The sequence below is a fragment of the Procambarus clarkii genome, chromosome 60 (assembly GCF_040958095.1).
Source record: "Procambarus clarkii isolate CNS0578487 chromosome 60, FALCON_Pclarkii_2.0, whole genome shotgun sequence".
Lineage (NCBI taxonomy): Eukaryota > Metazoa > Arthropoda > Malacostraca > Decapoda > Cambaridae > Procambarus > Procambarus clarkii.
Window position 1 is genome coordinate 18,073,098 of NC_091209.1, and position 19,904 is coordinate 18,093,001.

Sequence of the window (19,904 nt, forward strand, 5' to 3'; positions counted from 1 at the left end):
TGTAAAACCAAAATGTATCTCATTTCACAAATTGTTTCATTTATGCATGTCCCAGGTCCTGAATGATATTTAAAGGGGCAAAATTTACTTGAGGTATATTTTGGAAAAAATTATACTGTAATACAAAAAACAATTATAATGATAATAAAGGTAATATAATAATAGCATAATAATTTACAAATGATAATAATAAACAATGATAATAACATTGAAAAGAGCTGCTTAAGAAGTAACTGTGACAGGTATGTCTCATGAGAACAGTCTTAAGGAATTACCCTTAGGAACAAACCCACAAGAAAATACATATTTTTTTTTTAAACTGTCAATGGAGGACAACAAAGCTCCAAGCAACGAAATATTTTGTAAGAGTTATTTGTTAGGGAGAAACATAGGCTTCACAAATATTATAAACATTATAATCATTTAAAAATCTTTCACTTTTGGCTTCAGAGCTCCAAAACATTACAGTACTGTACATTAAGCCTATCTAGCAAGATCTTAATATATTTTTGAAAAAAATATATAAATTAAAATAAGATGTTTTTTAGTTATGAAAATATCATGACCGCTACATCACAAACAAAAAATCTAAAAAGTTTCACTCGTTGCCACAAAAGGGGCTAGAAAACCAAAAACCATTACGCAGAATGACTCAAAGGCCTAACTGTACCTGATGTGAAGCAACCTGATTGGGATTACTAATATGATATGAACAAATCCTTAAGTCGTGTCGTGGCGGAATCGACTAAGGTGCGTCTGGGATCATCCCGGATGTAGGTTCGAACCCTCATCACGGCCCTTGTGGATTTGTTCATTTGATGTATCATGCTATTGTGATTTCTGTGTGTGCTAATATGATATCTTATAAAATCAAATATCTGGCAATATCCTTAAAAAAATGAATTAAATTGCAGAAGACTTACTCGGGTGAAAAATGTTTTGCACTCATAATTTTGATAAATCTACCTGACACATTGCATGGGACTATGTCGTGTGAAAGTTAAAAGTCGTCAAGACATCACCAACATACACTATAAAAAAATGCTCTGATGTGGGAAGAAAATTATTCACAAACTACAATGTTTAGTAATGATAAAGTCATGGTAATAACCTTTAAAATGTGGCTAAGATGCAAAAGGCTAACCCATCTATGGTCTAAATGTTTTTGGTTTAACATGATATGCAAAAAATGTCAGAAAAACAGTTCAATGTCTGCTTCCCTGCTGTAGTGTGCTTACTCAAGTCTAACTGGTAATAGGAGCCCATTATGCACTCCATAAAACCACCACCATTTTCAGCCTCCCATTTTGCCTAATCTACTATATCACTAAACACTAATAAACATTCCAGTAGTTCACCCAAATTTAAAAGTGTTTTGGTGACACAAATGAGTTAGGTTGTGTCATGATGGCTTCATTAAGGTCAGCAATGTCAGCTGGCCTTGGGAGGAGGGTAGTGATAATATTTTTCCCAAGAATGACTGGTAAACACTAGTCACCTTTAAAACATAAAAGTTACTGGATCTCAGCTGATAATTGAAACGACTCATGAAAAACACACTCGTCACATGACAAATGTAATCCCACAGTAAAGCATCATATGACATAAGGAGCAATGTGAGGATTAAATAATGCTAAGGTACTGTATATATTTGCCAAATTTCACACATTTTTTTAAATATTGTAAAGCAATAGAACACACCAAACAACTATCCCTCAAAATTTGACCTTCACACTATATATTTTCAAATTTGCCATAAGAGGGGTGCCTATCTTCTAATTACTATAGTCAGCCTACTCTTCTACCTTGTTTAGCACTCAAGATACACTCCTTTAGAAGCAGTAAATGTGAATGCACTTAAAATGATCATCATATCAGTGTATTTATGGACACATTGACAACATTTCTTACCTATGATTTATGTGAAAGTGTCAGTGAAGAACTGTTAATAGCGTTATTACTGGTTTTTACTTTATTACTCCTCCTCCTAATAATAATAATAATAATAATAATAATAATAATAAAAATAATAATAATAATAATAATAATAACAATAATAATCATAACAATAATAATAATAATGTTTATTCAGGTAAAAGTACATCCATACAAAATGAGTTACAAACAGAATGTTGGATTTCTAGAAAGAGCTAGAATCCAAATAATAATACAATAATAATACAAATGGTAGACATACTATCCATAAAATAAAGACAAAAATTTACTGTAAATAAAAATGATGATAACACCACCAGGAGCTGCAGTCAACTACAGCCCTATACACAGTAGTTGTAGGAGAGTTGGTAAATCATCCCTGAGCTTCACTATTCAAATGAACAAATCCACAAGGGCCATGATGAGGATTCGAACCTACGTCCGAGAGCATCCCAGACACTGCCTTAATCCTGAGCTACGACATGGTAAAAGAATTGCAACCTATTGTGATTTCTGTGTACTACACTATTCATTTCAGCAAAGGGAGGTTGGCCAGCTGGCAGAAGGTCAAAGTCAGTCAAGTAAAAATCCAACCTATCCTCCTGTTTAGATAGTACCTTTCGTAACTATGTGGACCATTGTACATACAGACACATATTGGACAATTAGATAGTAGAATTTGGTACTATTCACTTTATAGTGTTAAAAAATAAAGCTAAAACCAAACTTAAATATTCCTAGGCCTAGTATAGCACATATATGTACTATATTTGGCATCAAATAGCACGTATTAGGCCTAAGAAGGTTAGATTAGTTTAAGTTTTCTTTGCAACATCAATACAAAAACTTTTCAGGTTTGTCCAAATTAAAACGTACCGATTTCTACTTTCTAACTGCATTTTTTGTCAATATATGTGCGATGGTCTTCAACGTTATAATAAGTAATACCTAAACAGGAGGATAGGTTGAAAAATCAGTCAGACAAACAGGCATACAGACATGGTCAGGCCGACTCATAAGGTGAGCCCAAAGAACAAGATCTACCTATTGACATTAATATGTAACTATTTCTTTCCTTCCTCTTATTAAAGGTCTGGGTAAACAGCACTAACATTGATAAGCTTGCATGATTGAACATTCCTGTCATATTCCTGCATCCTATGAGCCAGTCAGCCAACTAACCAACCAGTCAAACAACCAATTAACCCTCAAATGTGTAAGTTACTCAGGGATGATCGTGTTATTTTTGCCCCACTGCACAAGTCAATGAGGAATGATTTAAAGTATCTCAAGTAATACATCAATGGCAGCAAACAGCCACAACTGGATAAAGTGTGTGTGATGAACTTCTAGTTGGAGAAATCATGACTCAATCATCAATGGGCCCCATGCAAAAACTCAAAACATCCATTCTTGGTCAAGAAACAACGAAGGAAGCTAGCGCTCAAAGAACCAAGAACTATGGCCAAAGCATTGGAAGCCCACTTACAGAAGAAAGCATAAAACTCCTCAAATCAACAACCCGTAGCAAGGGCCAAAAAAAAAAAAAAAAAAAAAAAAAAAAGCTTTGAATAAACAAATGCTGAATGTAATGAAATAAAAGTACCTCATTCTGGGAGGAGAGGAAGGGGGGGTGGAAGGGCCCTTGCTGGCTCAGAGTTGGTAGCCATAATGAGATAGCTCTGCTAACATAAGTCACATCAGTTCAAGATACACAGGGAGCAGGAGATTTATTTTCCCCCTCACTGAAGAAACAAACCCCCAAATGCTAAACAAAGCAAAACAAACAAGTGCTGCAAGGTTTACAGACATTAAATTAACAATGAAGCAAACAACTTAGCAAACAATCCACCCAGTAGTTAGTACAGCTGGCCCCCCATAAGGTGGCAGCACCATGGGAGCCGCCAACTTCCCATGTGAACAATGATCAGTCATTCATTTGATGTCAACAAGTCTGACCTGTTCTTTGTCTTACCAGATCTTAGGGCACCAGATTTTTGTATAAATATTGGCCATCCTTTGGACTCTGTTCTGTGGGGAACCATTTTTGTGTGGTACATGGGGGAACCATGAACCACTTCAATATTTAGTGTTTGCTTCATGTGCATGTGTTTACAAGCCTCAACTGTGTGGACTTTGGAAATTGTTCATCTCGAGTTGCATGTGCTAAGGGCTGCCATTCCCTAAGCACTCATTGATGCTGCACCTGTCCTGACAGAGTTGCTGCACTCAGGGTTGAGTTTGGGTGTTCGTCCCATAGAGGCTGACCTCCTGTGGAGAGTGCCTTGCCCTGAGTAGTGCCAGGGTCATTGACTTTTAACAACTACATTAGAAATTATGTAGCAGCTAATTAAACATTCCAGGAATACCACGTATTACAAATGACATCTGCACGTTCCCAGGAATTCCACATACTGTACTATAAATGACATCTGCACATACCTTCCAAGAATTTCACATACTACAAATGACATATCCCAAGAATTCCACATATTACAAATGACATCAAGCAATTTCCCATCAACCAATTAATGAACAGCCATGCTCTAAACCGAATCAGACAGATAGGGATATAAGGGGGTCTGACCACAGCATCTAGGCTGTCTCAACACAGCTCAGCTAGAAGCAACAACTTCTCAGATGTACCTCAACTTGCAGTCTCACAATATAGCAGCCAGCAGCAACATCACCTCTTACCAGCCTTAGTCCCACTAATCAAGACCAGTCACTGGCGTCACCAGCAATCTAAAGCCTCACCTTATTGCTCACCTTGTCACGATGCTGTCATACCAAACATCAACCAATGCAGTAACCATTTACATCAAATATACATCTAATTACCATACTGTGTGTTCATTATCCAAACCTGTACATTAACATAACAGATTCCTTTGCAAGGCTCTGGTTGGAAGCACTGTGTCACCTGCTGAGTGGGCATTAACCTCTGCCCCAAAACCAGTGACATTTGGGTTTGCTGGGTCTTTATTTTAACTAGAGCCTCAACTTTTTTAGTTTCTATATTTTATTTCTGTAATGACAAGACTTAACAGGCAGAAGCCAATTTGGGTTCATTTGCTTGTTTTTGCAGCTTTATGTTTGAGTAATTGTTATGGAGCCAGTCCTTTATGGTTTTTAGAAATTTGGAGTTTAATTAAATGTGAATTCTATTGTTTCTATGATTTGGCCCTCCTCCTCCTTCCACTGTTCATCTGGCTTGGTTCAACAAATGTCTAATACCCCTACCCTCATTGCTCCAGGATGTCTGAGGGTTTTGGAGCGTAGGGTGCAATTTGCTGTGAGTGTAGCTCAGCATTCTTTAGTGAATACCCGTGCCATGTTGGCAGCGGGCACAGTTGAGTCATTGCTTCCCACCAGACTTCTGTAGCCTTGTTTCTCATAGGGTGTGTACTAAAAGCTCAGATACTTTTAGTGTGTACTTCCTGTCTGATCTGGCATTGTGCATGAAACTCAAGCTCTGCTCTGAGCTTTTCTTGGGGCTTCCATGGCCAGGGAGGAGCCCAAGGTGAGTTTCCTTCACCCAGTCTAGTACAGTACTTTGGTTTCCTCAGGGGGGAAATTTAAGTTTGGGGTGGGGGATCTTCCCTATCCTTCATCAATATTTGAGTTTAGTTTCTCAGTTGCTGCTCCCTGTGTGCATTTCCATAGCCCAGCTGGGTCCTAGGATGTATATTTCAGAAGGGTTTCTGTCATCCCACTTTCTGGGGTTTTCAGCTGATTACATTCTTTTTTGGCTCTTCCCTTAAGTATGGGCCCCTCACATCCTTGTTTGACCTCAGCCTCTTTGGAGTTAAATTAACTTAATTCTTTAGATTGCAGTTATGAAGTCCCTACTTCTTGCCTCATTTCCACTTCTGGAGCCTTGGCTCTTTGTTCTGGTCCTGTTCTGATTTGTGGGCATGTGGTAGCTTCTTGTACAGCTGCCTTTTGCTTCTGAAGCATCGGCTGGGGAGGTTCACATGGGTTCCATGTTCATTTGGTTTCTGTTTCCTGCAAATGGGCTGTGGTTGGGCTTTACTCTCTCCTGTTCCAGGTGACCTGGATGTTTTGGCCTCAATGCCAAGCCTTATGGATATGATGACTTTTTGGGTTTCAGAGGCTTTGCCCGAGTTAGTTCACTTCCCTTTCTTGGGAGGTGGTTGCAGAAATTTCTTCACTTGTTTAATGTGCCAGCATGCTGTGCTTGGTCATGCTTTCTTTTGTTGGTCAGGTTAGGCTCCCTATGGCCCTGTTTTTCAGAAGTCAGCTACTGTTGCTGCAATATGGGTTTCTTCTTGATAGTCTTCCTGAGCCTGTGGTGGTGGTGATCTTCAGCCCTTCCTCAAGTTTCAGGGTTCTTTGCCCTGTTATTCCTCTGTGGCTCTTTCGGTCGTTGCATTTTGATTGGGTTCATCATCTCTTCATGGGCTTCCTAGTTATTGTCAGTTCCTGTGCTGAGACATTTCAACCCAACTCATGCCCTCTCAGATTTGGCTGTTTCCTGGTGGGTCTGACCTTTTGCATGACCATTCTAACTCAGGTCCACCTAGTTTAGGGGACAGTTTTTTCCTGGCTAGTGTCCTTGGTCCTCCATAACATGATCTGGCCCCATCCTGTTTCATCAGAGGTTTGTGGGACTGGTTAGGGTTTGTTGTAGAATAACAACCCCTATAATCTTGCTCTGAAGATCATATTATAATACAAGAATAGAACAAGATATTCTATCTTGCTCTGAAGCATGCCAAGAGTGGCTGAAAATGCATTCAGCATTCATATTTTTCAATATTATATATATATATATATATATGTACATATATATATACATACATACATACACTAGTTTCAAAGAAAATATATACATATTCTTCAATATATTTTTACAAATGAATATTGCGATGATAATACTCCTCATTAGTTGTAAAAGCCTAGATTATTAGCTACAAGTTGAGCTTTATTTGAAAGAAAATGGTCAACTAAGTTTTTTGGTGTGAAAATTAAATTCTCAAAACTTAATGGTTTTTCAAAGTTTCTAAAGTTGTTAATCAATTATGGGAAGATTTTAACCAAATACACACCTCAGGAGGCTTTCCAATTTCTATTATGGCATGTTGGAAAATTTTATAATGAGATACATTTTTTGAAAGAAATAAAAACATCAGATTCATGATTTCTTATTATGAAATAAAATTGAACATTTTATCTTATACTGACAAACCTTGGTTCTCGAACATCTCCGAACTCAAACAATTTGGCACTTGAACACTGTGTTCATGCTCGGTAGTCGACAGTTTACTTGGCACTCTAATGTAAACATACATATTTCACGAGTCTGCTTCCCAATACATAGCTGTTTTTCAATGCACAACACCACTAAACTTCTCTAAACTTTCTCATATTTTCTTAGATATTTTTGCATATTCTTAGCATAAATAAGTCACCACTGTGCCTAAGAAAATTAGTGATAAGAGCCAAACAAAAAGAAAGATAGTTCGAATGAGGAACAAGATGAAAAATAAACTCAAAGTAAAATATGAAAATGGTGCCCCACGTCGTGTCTGCTCTTGTTACACCACAGGAATTACTTGGCCATTTACTTTCATTGATTCTCACCTTATTTATTAAATTTTTTGTTCTCACATGTTGTATTGATGTATCAATTGTGGTATCCATTATGCATAAGTTTAGACATATATAAATGTGCATAAATATCTCACACCCTGTATTTATTCATAGGAATCTATACCTATAAGATATTTATGATATATGTGTATATGTGTATATGTGTATATGTGTATATATATATATATATATATATATATATATATATATATATATATATATATATATATATATATATATATATATATATATATATATATATATAAGCATAAATCATATAATTGCACATAGCACACATTTTGCATGCAAAACTTATGGGGGCCTGACGGCTGAGTGGACAGCACTCGGGTTCATACTAATAAGGGCCCGGGTTCAATCCCCAGTGGACACAGAAACAAATGTGCAGAGTTTCTTTCAATCTGATGCTCATGTTCACCTAGCAGTAAATATGTACCAGGGAGTTACACAGTGTATATTATTTACAGTACTTATTTACTGCTAGGTGAACACGGGCATGAAGTGATAGGAAACATGCCCAACCATTTCTGTCTCACCCAGGATTCAAACCTGGATTTTGAATGAGAGATGAAAATGAACCTGACTGTGTTGTACTGTACTGTACAGGGGAAAAAAATTCCTGTAAGCCTTAGCTTCCTTTCTGGAAATTAATAAACAAAACTGGCACCTAGTCAGGTGCATCACCATCCATTTACTGGAACCTCCGGCAGGAGCCTCTGATGCCAAACAAAATTTCAAGGACTGTTATGAACCTGGACTATATGAGTGATAAGGAAAAATCTATTACAAATAATTAACTTTAAAATAAATTTTCTGAACTTGACGTTTTCAACAATTCTTTGCCTCGCTACGGCTTAACGAAAATTCTTTGATTACCTCCACTTATCAAAAAGAAATGTTTCATAATATAGAAAAGAAAAACAATTTTTTATTTAATTTAATTTATTATTTTTGTTTACCAGAAAATTGACCTAATTTAGGCTGTGCAGTCCAAGAGTTTGAGTCAAGAAATGCTAATTTGGAAATAATCTGATCTGTTCGAGTACTGAACGAATTTTTTCCCATAAGGAATAAGGTAAATTGGATTAATCTGTTCCAGACCGCAAACAATATACATATGAATACAATAAAGAATTGAAGTAAATGCAAATATACTCTCACTTTACCTGCACTAAGGAGAGTTGATGGCTACGTGGAAAATAGTAAGAATGGGAGGGAGAGATGTTATTGTTTGCAGGCAAGTCCCCTACCATAAAAAACTTCAGGTAGTTGTGCTCCTGGGGGTCACTCTCTTTTCTGTCTTTTTTCTATCATAGAGATTGTAGATTTAGGAATACCAAAATCAGTAGGAAGAGAAGACACGCAGGAAGCACTTTCATATTTTGCTTTGAATTATTTTTTCATCTTTATTGTGGTTCTAACTAATTTTCTTTTCATTTGGCTGTTATCACCAACCTTCTAAGGTGCCATGGTGACTTATTTATGCCAAGAATGTAAAAAATATCCAAGAAAATACGAGAAAGTTTACAGAAAACTTTAATGGGGTGAACACTGAACGAAAGCTACTAGGAAACTGATTCGTCCATTACATATGTTTACATTTGAGTGCTGAATTGAGTGCTCAGTCAACTACCGAGCACAAACACAGCATTCGAGTGCCGAACTGTTTGAGATGGGAGACGTTCGAGTACCGAGGTTTCTCTGTATATGCATGTATATACACACACACACACACACACATACACCCAGATACAGTATATACTGTATACAATGTATATAATGACTGCAGGCCCAAATGATAAGAAGCTGATGTAAGCACGATATTCCTCAGTCCTGCTGAGAATTGAACCCTCAACCTAAGACTAGAAGTCAGGTAACATACCCTGAAGTCACTCATGCAACTTGGATATGCTTGTGTTTAGCATCAGTTAGAATTTACCTGAAACCAGCATATAAGTCTGCAATAACGCAACAAACCATATAAGCACATCTCTCAATCATCTTACATTGAAACTTGAAAACACTTTAAGCACTAATGAATTGAGAGACTTACCTTCATCATAAGGAGAAGTGTATTGAGCACGATGAGTAACATGATGAAATATTCAAAAGGTGTAGATACAACTATTCGCCAGATCTTGTACTTAAAGCTGACGCGGTCCTTAGGCATGTACCGCTCCAGGGGTTTGGCTTGAATAGCAAAATCTATACAGGATTTCTGTGAAATTATATAATGTAAATAGTACAGGGTTCTCTGAATACAAAAGCTTTTCTTAAAAAAACAAATCAATATTAATAATTTTATTTTCATTCAAGCTAACTGATCTAGAAAGACTTGTATTTTTAATCCTTTTAAGATAATTTCACATTAACACTTGGAGAGTGCAAATCATATAAATACAATTTTGGTCTAACTGCCTGGAGGTCACATATCATATCACATCATATCATATCATATATCATATCATATATATTATATATACAGTGTATATATATATATAAGATTTGAAATTTAAAATGTTTAAAATAATCCTGCACATACACAGGGCTTGCATTTGTTTTCTCAGTCCTCCGGCAACCATCCCCCATCTTGAAAAAATCCAAAGTTCATCACTTTCCCTCTAGAGCCTTTATACAAAAATGCGAACTATTTTTGGCAACATCACCTTCCATTGTCTGAACATTCAGGGCAGCCATATAGGAGACAGTAAACTTTTAACAACAGCAAATGAGCGACTACCATGTACATATTTCAGGCAAAATATGTGCTATTTTAAGATTTAGGCTTCCTTGTGCATACTATATGGATCTCAGGGTTTTCCCTTGGTCTTTATACCACTCTATGGTTTTTCTGCAAATTATTATTGGTATATACATGTACCACTTTCTTTACTTGTATATCAAGCCCTTATATGTTCTTCAGTATTTTCTAAATTAAAGCCTTATTATTACTGTATGAGCCCACAACGGCTCATACTATAGATCCTCTCACCTGGTTTTTGTCTAACTCTCCATCCTGAAGCTCAGCCTCTCCCTGCTCTTGAAAGGTGATGATGATCAAAGCAACGAAGATGTTGACAAAGAAGAAAGGAAAAACAATGAAGTAAACAATGTAGAAGATGGACATTTCAACGGCAACCTGTGGCTGGGGTCCATGATCTTCATATGTAGCCGCCATGGAATTCTGAAGCACTCTGTTGGGGGAGAAAAGAATGATGCAAGAACTTCAATTTAACTTAAACAGAACACTGAAAGATTACTGCTGGTTGAAATACACATGACTTCTGGGAATATAAGTCATCAACTACTAGCCAGATATTAGGCATCATATACGTCCTGTAGCTCAGCAGACTACATCCTTGGCTCACAATCAAAGGAACCAAGTTCAATTACTAGGCAGGATAAAAATGGTTGGGCACATTTCCTTTCACCTAGCAATAAAATAGTTACCCAAGAGTTAGACAACTGTTGTGGATTGCATCCTTGGGAAGATTAACAGTTGGCCTTTGGGAACCTCAATAAGCCCGAGTACAGGCTTACTGTCTCCATCAATGGAAATGATATCACATGGTGTAAGGAATAGTTAGCCGAATTCCTGCCCGATTGGTCAATGGATCAAATCTCACTAAGCTCACGTGCATTTCAATTAATTGTTTAATAAAATTGTGAACATTTACTGTTAGTTACTGAGGAGTATGTAAGAGAAGCTGGGATGTGCAAGCAGTAAAAATAACATACAAGAAATACAAAACTCAATATGAAACTAAAGTAATACAATGGACTGGCAAAGTAATACAACTGACTGACGAGCAACTATCACATTCTCTAAACTTTATTGTTTGTGGGGAGCCCGGTGTTCGACCATCCGGCTCTATTCGGACTGTTCTCCAGTGGTTCACTGCCTGAATCGCAGGGGTTCCCTTCGGTCCTTGCCTTTTAGGGGCTCGTCGCTTCAAGTAGCTTGTCTGCTGGTTTCTCGGGTTTGGCTCTCCGTGCAGTTCATATCGAGATGTCTCTCGATATATGTGGTGCCCTTACCAGACTGCAGAGCATTCGCGGTGGATGCCTTTTGACAGGACTGGTCGAGGTGGGCGTTACCTGTACCTCTTTTTTCCGGTCCGGCTCTTTCCCCCGGTCCGGCTGTTGCTTCGAGTTCTGGCTCAGTTGGAGTCTTACCACAGGAAAGTCATTCTTGTGGCCCCTTAGTTACCAGCCCAGCCTTGATATTAGGTTACCGGCCCAGCCTCTTTCAGCAGATCGGACCGGTCTGGTACATGGCAGGTTCGGTCTTCTCCTATGCTCTTCACATCTGGACTTTTTTTAGTGCAGATTTATCACCATTTGTATGGTGATCAGGTGGCTTCGTTGATGGTGTCCCACCTGAGAACTTCGTCTCAGCGACAGTATGAAGTTTTCTGGTGCTCTTTCTGCCATTTTCTCTCTCTTCGTAGGTTGTCTTCTATTTCTGATCGGGTTGTCTAGTCCTTTCTTTCTTGGCTTTTTCAGGACCGTCATTTGATGCCGAATACTGTCACCTCGTATCGTGCAGTGCTGGTATTTGCTCTAGCTTGTATTTGGGGTGGATGTCACTTCTGCTCCATTCCGTAAGCTTGTTCGTGCTTTGCTTCACTTCCAACCTGCTCACACACCGCCTGAGCCGTCCTGGTCCTTGGACAGGGTACTCTTCGATCTCTCTTCTCCTCGGCTCATAGTAGTTCAAGATTGTGTTTCCAAGGTTCTCTTTCTGTTGGCATTAGCCTCTGAGGGTCGAGTTGGAGAGTTTCATGCTCTCCTCCGGCGCAGGGGTTTCTGCTCCTTCAGTACTGGAAGTCAGTTTGTTCGTTTGCAGCTTTCTCCTTCTTTTCTGACAAAGAATGGACGGCTGCCTTCCGGGGGGGTCTTTGGGTCATTGATGCTTGGTTGGTCAGGCCAGGGGGTGCATCACACGTTGTGTCCAGTTGCAGCTCTTCACAGTTACCTGCGGACCTCGGCTTCTTTGCCGGAATGTGCTTTATGTTGATCTGGTTTCCCTCATCCCTTGTTCCAGGGCTCTGGTCTTCCAGGTCGTCTGCAGGGTTATTAAGTCTAGCCAGCCTGTGGTTTATCCTCATGACCATGACATTCGGAAGTTTGCTGCTTTAGCTGTCGTGTTCGGCAACATGTCTTGGGTTGATATTTAGGCACAGGGACTTTGGAGGTTGAACAGGGTCCTGGCTACATATTAATTGAATCACTAATATGCACATCATACTTTTGAGTATAGCGATGGTTCACACATTTTATTATATAAATATATCACACTACACACTATTGAATAATATTACTGTAAAAAAATAGAGAAAAAAATCAATCAGACACACTGAAATAGTTGAGTAATATCTTTGTGGCAACTTAGGTGGACACCTGACAGAGCAGGTGGAGGAGACCAGCGCAGGATGCTTACTGTGTCAGTTCCTCAATTTTGTCAGACTTCCTCGCCCTATTGCGGCCAAAATATGTCACCTACGATTTTTTTATTATTTTTTCCATGATCAGGGAACACAAATAAACACTTTTATAAGACAAATTTTTTGTTTTTGATTTTTGTTATTTCTTATGTCTGGTCATGTTGCAGGCTATAATTGCAAGTGCCTCCCAGGGGCTAAATGCAATTATCCTCATGCAGTGATCTCCAGGGTAATGCAGTTACCATCATAAGTTGATTACAGTTATCACGCAGTTTTACATGAATGATGTAAATATGATTATAATACATCTATATGGATGTATTAAAGTTAACCTACAGCCATGAAAAAATCTGTTATAATTTTTCATTGCTTATTATAGACAAGGTTATTTTGTAACACTAACAAGACGATTATTGTCACATCACAACTTGGTGTTTCCCACAGCACTGGAACCTATTTCTGTATAACATTACCAGACAGAAGAGCAGCAAAGTGGGTTGGAAGGCACTTCCTAAGAGTTTTGCCAGGCACAGTTTTTCATACAATATAGATGTCATATTACACTTTATTTATTTATTTATTTATTTTATTTCTCCCTGCAAGGGAGGAGGTATTTCACACTGTAAGCTCATATACAGTACTCCATCATTGTTTTCTGGGAGGGTTCTGTCAATTGCTTCCTGCTGCTACATCCTGGATAGCTACACACAATTCAATTAATACCAGGTCCTTAAGTCTTAAAAAGTTTACCACAGACCAAAGGCCAAAAGATGGTCCTCACACAGAGGCGTAAGGAGCAGAGGATTCAAGATCCTTCTAACCAAATGAAAAAGCCACCAGAAAGGTAGGGCAAACCAAAACAGACAACAGCAAGGTAAAATTAAAATAAAAATGCAAGAAAAATAAATAAAGAGAAAAATTAAACCCAATATTGTGCATTCTCACTAACAAACCCCGCTCCAACAAATCCCTGGATGATCTGAACAAATTGTATTCGGTACAAATCGTTCAGAACATACAAATGTTCAATTATGTGAGGATTATTCACCCAAGCCATCGCCAAGTCTGAGCACTGGGAAATGACTGTGATATCATCCATTTCCCACTTAAATAAAGTGCAGTAAAGAATTGTACAGTGCTTTATCTTAACCATTGTATCCATTAGAGATAATGGATAATAAAATAATAAAAGGATAATAAAATAGTGTCAGGGTTGGCAGATGGTGTCAGTGGTGAGGGTTGGTGTCAGGGAAGGATAGTAATTACCTAAGTGTAGTTACAGGATGAGTGCTACACTCGTGGTGTCCCATCTTCCCAGTACTCTTTGTAATAGGATACTTTCAAACTACTGAATGTCTTGGCCTACACCACCTTCTCATTAAACTTATTCCAACCGTCTACCATTCTGTTTGCAAAAAATTAACTTTTTAATGTTTTTTGGGCAACTTTGTTTCCTTAGTTTGAGCCTGTCCTCTTGTTCTAGAAGTTGTTAATATCCTCTTGTTCTAGAAGTTCCTAATTTCAAGAATTCTTCTTTGCCAATTTTATTAATTCCTGTTACTATTTTGTACAAAGCAATCATATCACCTCTATCTCATAGCTTTGCCATATTTAACATCACTAACCTCTCATCATAGCTCTTATTTTTTCAGTTCAGGAAGCCACTTAATTGTGTCTTTGCATCTTTTTCTAATTATTGATGTGTTTTTTGAGTTATGGGCACCATACAACTACTGCACATTACAATTTTGGTATCACAAAGTCGTGAACAATTTATTTAATATTTTACCATCCATGTATTTAAAAGTGATTTTGAAGTCATAAAGAGTAACAAAGGTTCCTCCCACAATGCTCTTTATGTGGTCCTGAAGGTGGGGGTTGGTAATTACATAAGTGTAATTACCTAAGTGTAGTTACAGGATGAGAGCTACACTCATGGTGTCCCGTTTTTCCAGCACTCTTTGTCATATAACGCCTTGAAACCACTGACGGTTTTGGCCTCCACCACCTTCTCACCAAACTCGTTCCAACCGTCTACCACTCTGTTTATAAAAGTGAATTTTGTTATATTTCTTCAGCAGCTTTGTTTTGTTAGTTTAAATCTATGACCTCTTGTTCTTGAAGTTCTGGGTCTCAGAAATTCTTCCCTATCAATTTTATCGATTCCTGTTATTATTTTGTACGTAGTGATCATATCGCCTCTTTTTCTTCTATCTTCTAGTTTTTGCATATTTAATGCCTCTACCCTCTCCTCGTAGCTCTTGTCCTTCAGTTCTGGGAGCCACTTAATGGCATGTCTTTGCACCTTATCCAGTTTGTTGATGTGCTTCTTAAGATATGGGCACCATACAACCGCTGCATATTCCAGCTTTGGTCGAACAAAAGTTGTGAAGTCATGGTGTAAGACAGGTGGTGAGGGTTGGTGTCAGGGGTGGCAGGTGATGTCAGTTGTGGGAGGTTGGTGTCAGGGGTAGCAGGTGGTATCAGTGGTGGGGGTTAGTATCAGGAGGGGCAAGTGGTGGGGGTTGTTATCAGGAGCAGCAGGTGGTGTGAGTGGTAGGGGTTGGTGTCAAGGGAGGTAGGTAGTGTCAGTGGTCAGGGATAATCTCCCTGGAAGTCAAGGATGCATATTGGCACTTTCCTATACATCAGAGGTTCAAGGATTGGATAGGTTTTGTAATGAGGTTTCTTATTGCCTTCGGGTTCTTCTGTTTGGGCTCAATCTGGTTCCATGCATCTTCACTCATTTGGATCACGTTGTTGTAACTTTTTTGTTTCTTGGGGACTTATGGGTTTTAGCTTATCTTGACAACTGGCTGGTGTGGGCTCCCAGTCGGTCCACATGTCAGCTAGTCAGAGATCTGGTTCTCTCCCAGCTCGCTGGGTTCGGGTTCTTGATGAATTGGTGGAAGTGCCATTTGGTTCTGTCCCAGGTTCGGACCTCACTGGATCTTGTGTGGTAATTACGTGGATCTCTTGGTCGGCTTTGCTTTGCCATAATGATAATTGGATGAGGGGCCCAGTTGGCCCTTTACTGGCTGCTGTGTCACCAGCTTCCTCTTAAGCCTTTTGGGATTTGGTTTCCTGGCCCCATCCTCTGCCCTTGGAGGAAGTTGGGGGCAGTTCTTTTTGCCAGCTTAGAGGCTTCAGTCTCTCATGAATCCAGCAGCAGTTTGTTTTAATTCGTTGACTTTCTGGTTGCCTTCCCCGGCAAGGTGGCAAAAATATGTCACCACTCACATATTTTTCTTGGGCCCCCCCAAGAGCCAGCCCAGCCCCCCTTTTCCCAGCCCCCTCTGAGAGGGGCTGGGTTCTGGCTCCGGTTCCCAATAGGCCTCTAGAACTATACACATGATGTGACCTAGTAGATGATAGTTTTATGTTGAGCCAGTTCTGCTTTCATGTTCTGCATCTCTGTCTTGAATGCCTTACCACCCACAAAAAATGCCCTCCCATGAGCCTGCCCATTCACCCATAAGAATACCCTCCCATGAGCCTGTCCATTCACCCATAAGAATACCCTCCCATGAGCCTGTCCATTCACCCACAAAAATGCCCTCCCATGAGCCTGCCCATTCACCCATAAGAATACCCTCCCATGAGCCTATACATTCACCCACAAAAATGCCCTCCCATGAGCCTGTCCATTCACCCACAAAAATGCCCTCCCATGAACCTGCCCATTCACCCATAAGAATGTCCTTTAACCCATAAGCTCACCTGAAAATGCAAACTCATCCAATATACACACACTCGCTTAACCAACTGATAATTTTTTTCAAATAAATGTTGCTCGGCATTGTTATATAGTGTCTTTTGCAATAATCAACTTGAGCATAATCCAGCACTGGACCACCAATTTTGAACAAAGAAGATGACAACTCAAAATACATGCGACTTGACACTGGATTATGATACAAATACTATTAAAACACTTTTAAAGCAGTCCCACCTAAATTTTCGCTGATGCATATGAACAAGGGGTGAAGATATAATTGTAACTTATTGCCTTTTGGATTGTCTGCCAGCTATGTATTTGTTTGATTGTCAAATTGTGTGACTAGTTGTCTGCCAGAGATGTTATAGGAAAGATAAGGATGGTTTACAACAACTATTTGTATCTAAAAAACGTTTTTGAGATATTACAACACACGAGACTGTTCTGAAAGCTAGAACACATGGGAAAGGTGACAGGTTGACTACTGATATGAATGAACAAATTTTGACAGAAAAATGAGAGCAGTGATTACTTGTGGAATATCAAAAGACTAAGAACTATCGACAGTAATGTTTATTGTTCTTATAAACAAGTTACTGGAAGAATTAAGTTATAAGAATATGTTCTCATTTAATGCTAAGCTACAAAAAAGAATAAAAGACCCAGATGACTGCCATGGCCATAAAAATGACATAGATAAAGAGAATGGAGCAACACAGCAGTGAAGTGGAATGTGAAATAGGGGAAATTAGCCCCACACTCAGTCAACAAATTATGTGAAAAATACTCAAGAATTTGGACAAAGAAGGAGATTTAGAGGTATTTGGATTGTATCTGGATTGGGTTCAGGGAGTTGTTCTACTCCCAAAGCTTGGCCTGGGACCAAGTTGGATAGTAAACTGTCACCAGAGGACTACCACAAAAGCATTGTGAGAAGAGTCAAACATTAGTTGCAAAGTTTGGAATCTCTAAAATTCGTGACTGGAGAAATACTAACACAAAATTGATCACAACATTTGTGAGATCAAAACGGGAGTCGGCAGCAGTTACATGAAGTTCCTATCTCAAAAACACATCAACAAAAGAGAAAGGGTGCATAGACATCCTACCAAACAGCTTTCAGACCTAAAATTCAAGACAAATGAGGGCAGATTAGGATCATTAAACATGCCCAAGCTAGCACTGTAGATAGAAGGAAACGAGGTGATATGATCACCAAACACAATTTCTTGACAGAAATCGATAAAGCTGACAAGGAGGAATTTTTATAGTTTGCAGCTAGAATATGAGGCCTCTGACTCAAGCTAAGAAAACAAAGATGCCAGAAAAATGCCCAAAGTTTCTCTTTTGTGAACGAAGTTACGGACGGTTACAACAATTTAAGTGAGAGGGTGGTGGATGCCAAAACCATCAGCAGTTTCAAAAGGGGTATATGATAAAGAGTATAGGGAAGATGGGACACTACGAGCATAGCTCTCATCCTGTAGCTACACTTAGGTAATTACACTAAGGTAATTACACACGTACTGGCTGGATCTCCCGAGCTTATTACCCCTGGAGTCTTACCTAACTATGTAGGTGCAGGATGTTGCATAGCTAGTGGTGTCCCTTATCGGTCTTCTAGTATTGTCAATTTTAATTTAAAGGCGCACACACACTACCAGGATAGTGTATTCCGATGTTAGCTTCGGGAACTTGATAGTGGAGGCCGACCATGGTTCAGTGGGGGCCCAATGACGCTCGACATTGGTTACAAGATGGCGTCCAAGCTAGCCCTACTGCCAGAGCCGACGGATAACTCCGGGAGTCTGAAAAGGAGATCGGCGGACGACGATCATGTTACGAGTGATGACGACGTCAAGAAGGCAAGGAACTTGTGTGAGTTTAAGGATTTTGATAGCACTCACATCTTATTATCGATCTTGGTAGAGAAAGTGGCTAAATTAGCTGAGAAATTAAGGCAGCAGGAGCATATACAGATACGTTTTTGCCAGTTAGACATGATCCTTTGGGAACTAACCCTGGAAAACCATAATTGAAAAATTATGTAACTACTTTTAAACTGCAGCAAGATTACCTGTTGAATGGCAAATTAAACCTGGAATTTCAACAAAGCTAGAACAAACTGCATAATCAGCTGACTGCAGTTACCCAGGAGGTATAAGAGTTTAAATTTGAAAGAGCAAAGAAGGTGACAAGAGGGCAAGGGCTCTCTAGTTCCAATGATGAAGGATAAACATCAGAGATGTGATTCATATAGAGATTGCTAGCTCAAAGTTGCTCCAGAGAATGTTTAACCATAGTAGGTGAATCACCTTTTATGGTAGCAAGGTGAAAGATAGTTTAGAGGATACATTGAAACAAAAGAGGATGAAAAGATTACACCAATATAATCTTTTCATGGGAGTCATAGAAAACAGTGACCAATTATAGAAGGCCTGACCAATATGAGAATGGGAAGGACCATCCCTACAAAATGACCTTTGTTGGACCAAAAATTCCGGAGGGTGTACTTACGAAGGCAAGAAACACTTGTGACCAGCCCGTCCTCTTAATAAGTTGCCACAATGTCACAAAAATGATACACTAAATTGCCCAAACCTAACCTAACCACTGAACCCACAAATAGAACATTTCAAAGACCACAATTTAGCAAGCTACTATAATTTAGAGTACATTAAATTTTGACAATGGGCATTTTTACATCAACATACGATGTATTTTTTGAGAGGGGCAGGTTTCTGTGACAACAATAAGGAAAAGCTGTGTTCTTCCCAAAGGGATCCATCCAAGGAAGATCGGGTTAGGATAAATGATAGCCTCATGAAACTGGAACGCCAGAGATAATACAATCTTGCCAGATGTCTCAAATTTTCTCATTGCCTACCACCAGTAAATACCAGAATCCTGCATGGAAGTTAAGGGTATCACAAACATCAATGGAAACCCCTGCCAATATGTATAACAGAGGGTTACAAAAACTCAAAATACTCAAGAGCAATGTTTGGAATGAATGAATACCAACCAAATTTCAATACTACAGTATTCACAACCAAAAAAAATCTACTGCTTCCTCCTCCTCCTCCCATCACTGACAGGTATCTTTTTGCTGTCTTGTTTGGCACGACTTCCAGTGGAATTTGCTCGTACCTTTTTCCTTTGGAGATGGT

The 19,904-nt window shown here is 39.0% G+C and overlaps 1 protein-coding gene across 1 annotated transcript in view; it reads right to left on the bottom strand.

The window, feature by feature from the left end:
- Positions 1–19,904, bottom strand: part of cac (calcium voltage-gated channel subunit cacophony) — a 749,704-nt gene that overhangs the window by 237,376 nt on the left and 492,424 nt on the right. Inside the window, exons 27-28 of the mRNA XM_069307633.1 lie at positions 10,562–10,763; positions 9,623–9,787 (exon numbers count right to left, since the gene is read on the bottom strand). Of these exons, the coding sequence (XP_069163734.1) occupies positions 9,623–9,787; positions 10,562–10,763 (367 nt within the window). The remainder of the gene's footprint in view (positions 1–9,622; positions 9,788–10,561; positions 10,764–19,904) is intronic.